Source organism: Phaethon lepturus, unplaced genomic scaffold, assembly GCF_000687285.1.
Source record: "Phaethon lepturus isolate BGI_N335 unplaced genomic scaffold, ASM68728v1 scaffold14081, whole genome shotgun sequence".
NCBI lineage: Eukaryota > Metazoa > Chordata > Aves > Phaethontiformes > Phaethontidae > Phaethon > Phaethon lepturus.
The window spans coordinates 3242-8112 of record NW_010517061.1 but is presented as its reverse complement, the minus strand read 5'-3'; the positions used below and the strand labels follow the sequence as shown (position 1 = coordinate 8112).

General features: G+C 60.5%; 1 protein-coding gene across 1 annotated transcript in view; it reads left to right on the top strand.

Annotated features, from left to right (window-relative positions):
• Positions 1 to 4871, top strand: part of LOC104627879 (multidrug and toxin extrusion protein 1-like) — a 6259-nt gene that overhangs the window by 1178 nt on the left and 210 nt on the right. The window contains exons 4-16 of the mRNA XM_010296271.1: positions 71 to 219; positions 332 to 374; positions 504 to 548; positions 935 to 1032; positions 1230 to 1327; positions 1856 to 1969; positions 2100 to 2167; positions 2416 to 2524; positions 2704 to 2779; positions 2858 to 2927; positions 3250 to 3382; positions 3755 to 3849; positions 4299 to 4473. Of these exons, the coding sequence (XP_010294573.1) occupies positions 71 to 219; positions 332 to 374; positions 504 to 548; positions 935 to 1032; positions 1230 to 1327; positions 1856 to 1969; positions 2100 to 2167; positions 2416 to 2524; positions 2704 to 2779; positions 2858 to 2927; positions 3250 to 3382; positions 3755 to 3849; positions 4299 to 4473 (1273 nt within the window). The remainder of the gene's footprint in view (positions 1 to 70; positions 220 to 331; positions 375 to 503; positions 549 to 934; positions 1033 to 1229; positions 1328 to 1855; positions 1970 to 2099; positions 2168 to 2415; positions 2525 to 2703; positions 2780 to 2857; positions 2928 to 3249; positions 3383 to 3754; positions 3850 to 4298; positions 4474 to 4871) is intronic.

Genomic DNA, 4871 nt, shown 5'->3' with positions numbered 1-4871 from the left:
GGCCCCCGCCCCCCCCGCACCGGTGCGCTGCCAGTGCACCAGGGCTCACCGCTGCCCTCCCGCCTTGCAGACCTACGGCAGCAAGAACCTGCTGCGCGTGGGGGTGATCCTGCAGCGTGCCACCCTCATCCTGCTGCTCTGCTGCTTCCCCTGCTGTGCCATCCTCATCAACATCGAGCAGCTCCTGCTCCTCATCCGCCAGGACCCCGAGGTCTCCAGGTCGGGTGGTCCCGTGGCCAAGACACCACTGCATCATCCCCCCCCGGCATGGAGGGGCTGTGAGTGGGGTGGCCATGGCCCCTGGCTAACCATGCCTCTCGTGTCCCCCCAGGTTAACCCAGCGCTACGTGATGGCGTTTGTCCCTGCTCTGCCGGTGAGTCCCTGTGGGCACCCTGGCTGCTGGCCACGCATGGGGACCAGCCATCCCGCTCCCGCTTTCCACCACAGCCGCACAGCCCCTGCTCAGCGCTGGCCTCATCTCATCCACCAACTTCCTTTTCAGGCGGTTTTTCTGTATAACCTGGAGACAAGATACCTGCAGAACCAGGTGAGTCCTGCAGCCCTCGCCCCCACAGAGGGTCAGCTCGGCTCAGGGCTCCCTTCAGCTGTGCACCCAGGGTTGTCATGCTTGCCGTTCCCGGTGGCGAGGCAGCATTTGTCCCCACCACCGCCCGGCTGCCCCGCAGCAGCTCTGACCCTGGAGATCACCCCATCCCACAGCCAGTTGTACCCATCTGCCTGCTGGGCCTCCCTTCATACTTCCCCACATCAGGGATTTACCTCCAACGCACTAATTTTCCAAGCAGGTGACATCATCAGGAGTTTATTTTTTGGCTGGGAAAGCTGCTGAGCACAGGGCTGGCAGGGACCTTCGCACCTCTCTCCTGAAGCTCTTGCGAAGGCGGCGTAGCCCCCATCTCCTCCTCTTTGCAGATGATCATGTGGCCACTGGTGCTGAGTGGGATCGTTGGCAACGTCATCAACGTGATCGCAAACTGCATCTTCCTCTACGTGCTCCACTTGGGCATTGTGTGAGTAACGTCTGCGTCCCATGGAAGGGAATACGCAACACCTGGCAGCTGCAAGGGACTTTGCAGGGACATCGGCACCACCAGGCGCAGCCGAGCATCCGGCGCTCGCCGGGGCACGGCGTGATGTTACGCTCTGGCACCCCGAGGCCGGGGAGACGTGAGCAGGATGCCAACGACCTTTCTGCCTTTCTTTGCAGGGGCTCTGCCTGGGCCAACACCGTTGCTCAGTATTCGCAAACCATTTTCTTGTTCCTGTATATTATAGGCAAGAAACTCCACGTGAAGACCTGGGGAGGTAAGGGCATCTCCCCAGCTCCCTCCGGTTCCCGCTTTACATGAGTGTTCATGAATCTTCCACCGCTTCTATCAAGTGAATTCTGTTAGTCCTGATGGTGAAATATTAACCTCAGCCTGGTACACCCCAGGAATGCGGTGCTGCTTCGGTGGCAGCACGTCATGCGCAAGCATTGGCGGAGCACTGTGCTGGGCTGTAAACATTAATTCTGGAGAAATGAAACTTTCTGCTGAGGCTTCGTAGGGTTCAGCCCCTAAACCGGATGAGCACAGACGTAAGCATGAGATTGTCCTTAGACACTCTGCTCTGGGAGGGATGAGCTGAGGGTTGCATCACTCTGGCCCACAGGATGGCATCAGCAGAGCCTGAACGTGCACGTTCCGTGCTGGAGAGGTCCTATGGAGCTGAGAGGCATTGCCCCAGTGGCTCTGCAAACAGGAACGGCACCTCCAGCTGCCTTGGTGCTCTCGAGGAGGTAACACATGGCCAGGCTGGTCCTCCATCAGGTGACATTTCTTCTCTCTGCAGGCTGGTCCAGCGAGTGCCTGCTGGAGTGGGGCAGCTTCACCTCCCTGGCTGTCCCCAGCATGCTCATGGTGTGCATCGAGTGGTGGACCTACGAAATCGGGAGCTTCTTGATAGGTCAGAGAGGGGGAGCTGCAAAGAGGTGGACAGGGTGTGACCCAGTCCGGTGTCCGTGGCAGTCACAGGGCCCGAGAGCAGCTCTCCGCTGGGCACCCACACCCGGCGCTGAGCCTCTCCTCTCCCCCAGGCCTGCTGAGCGTCATAGAGCTCTCTGCCCAGTCCATCATCTACGAGGTGTCCGTTGTTGCTTTCATGGTAAGGGCTGGGCATTATTATTTCCAACCAGGGACAGGCCGGTACAGACACCCACGAAAAACATCTCCAGCAAATCTTGGTCTTCCCGCTCTGCGCTTAAGCCCCTCCCTGCTCCTGCCTATCCCCGCTATGGAGATGTTTTAAATCAAATCAGCTCTGTCCCCCTCTCTGCCGGCTGATTATTTTGCTGTCACTGCGCTGGCCCCATCACCCAGACGCACACGCAAGCCTCAGCCCTGTGGTTACAGATCCCCTTGGGGCTCGGCACGGCCGCCAGCGTGCAGGTGGGGAACGCACTGGGTGCCAGTGACATCGAGACGGCCAAGAGATCCTCCTCCACCAGCCTCCTCTGCACAGGTCAGGCTGCCCATGCGCCGGGAAGCTTTCGCTGAGGCTCCTTGATGCGCAGCAGACACAGGGAGCGTTTGTGGGCCCCTGCCGCGGCACACGCCGGTGTCCCCCGCTTTCTCCCTTCGGCTGCTCCCGAGCTGCCTGTCGTGGCCGGGCTGGGCGCAGCGCTTCGCTCTGTTTTTCAGGGGCGTTTTGCATAGCTGTGGGGGCCATTTTAGCCGCCACGAAGGATGTGCTGGGATACGTCTTCACCCGTGACAAGTGAGTGCCGCCGGCTCCCAGCCTTGGTGTGCAGAGGTCGGTTCCCAAAAGCGATCGTTGGCTCTTCTCTGTCCCCAGGGAGATCGTTGAGTTGGTGGCCTGGGTCATGCCTGTCTATGTTGTCTTCCACTTGTTTGAAGCCATGTGTGTAAGTCCCTGGGGATGCTGCTGCTTTTGGTAGGGGACCTTGGTGCTGAGCGGCAGCATCGCAGGCGGTTGGTCGGGGGTCCCTCAGGCTGCGGGTGGGCACCGGCACATGCAGTGGGACCCTGCGGAGCTCCTGGGGTCACCCCTTAGAAAACACCGAGTGCATAAAGAGGTGCCGACCCACAGAAATAACCAGGTGGAGGTGGGGAGCTGGTTCATCACCAGGCTGGTTCACCAGCCCCTCAAGGCAGCGGCAGAGCCCCGAATTTGGCCAAGGAGTCGCTCCTGACCCTGGCCCCAGCCCCTCTCCCTCTTCCCGGCAGGGCACCTGCAGCGGGGTGCTCAGAGGCGTAGGCAAGCAGAAATTTGGTGCCATCCTCAATGCCGTGAGCTACTACGGTGTGGGCCTGCCCCTGGGAGCCGTGCTGCTCTTCGTGGCCAGGATCGGCGTCATAGGTACCGACCCCTGGGCGTGCAGCTCTGCATGGCCCAAGCCCCCCGCGGGTAGATGTGGGTCGGGGGGTAGGTGTGTCCCCCCCCCAGCCTCACCGACGGGACTCTGCCCTCCTACCTGGCTGGGGACTGGGCACACTGGGCTGGACTGGGATGGCCACTTGCAGCTACTGAGAGCTTTTAGTTGTACTGGGAATAAGCAACCGATGCCAGATCTGCCGGGCAGCCCTGCAGCAGGCGCCCACGGCCACCCCATCCCTGTCTCCCTGCTGACCTCGGTGACATCCCCTTTCTTGACTTGCTGTCTCGAGATGCTGTCTCAGTTGGGTTTGCTCTGGCCACGGCACCCCGCTGACACCGGCGTGTCCTCCGCAGGCCTGTGGCTCAGCATGCTCGTCTGTGTCTCCATCCTCTGCACCTGCTTCATCGCCTACATCTCCCGCATGGACTGGTGGAAGGCGGCCGAGGAGGTAACCCACGTGCCCGCAGCATTGCACCCTGCCAGCAGGAAGGTCCCCAGCAGCTTGGCTGGGATCACAGTGGGATAAGACAACGTCACAGGCTTGATCCCTCCAGTGCCCCAAGCGAAACCCAGTGCCTATGGCCACATCCCTGCATTCAGCACCCTCCCACACATGCACTCAACGGCCTCGTTTCCTTCTGCACCTTGTGCTACCCGTGGTTGGGGATGTGAAGCACAAAGCAGACGAGGTGACTGAGGCTACCTCAACCCTGCAGCCCTGAGCATCGCCTTGTTCCCCCACAGCTCCGGGTTTCCACCAGCCAGCATCTCTCATTTCAGGCATCTCTCAGCTACGCAGTGCTATTTCCAGCCAGACGAACCCCGTGAGAGGCAACAAGTTTGGGGATTTCCTGCACCACACGCCACCGGCTAAACCCAGCACATTCCCTCCCACAGGCTCAGCGCCGTGCGGGAGTGACCCAGCCGCTGCCAGAGGAGCCGAACCCAAGCCCCGAGCCCCCCTGCAAGGCACTTTCCTCTGATGTGGGGCCAGCCCCGCCACCCCACGCTTACCCCCCTGCCATGGCAGTGCAGGGGTGCATTGGTATGGCCAGGAGCTGGGCACTGTGTGGTGGGTTTGGGTCCAGGAAGGGTCCCCAAGGATTCACATAAGCCAGGAAAAGCCCATGAAATGGGGGTGCAGCGTAGTGCTGGTGCTGCTGCCTTCAGTTACTGGGAAAACAGTAGTTACAATAGTTTCCCAAGTTACTGGGAAAACAAGTAGTTACACCACTCAGGAGGGTGACGGAGCTGGTGGGTGGCTGACCCAGAGAGACGGGGCACCCTGGGCAGTTCTCACCCTGCAGACACCTTCAGGTCTCCCTGAAGCTCCATGGAGGGCTGGAGATCTCCACGCTCTGGGCTGCTCATAATGTGCTTTCAGACCTGAGACAAAACCCTCCCAAGAAACTCCTCAATCTCCCCAAAAGCCCTCAATGATGCTGCCTCATTCTCCTTGCAGCAGGAGCT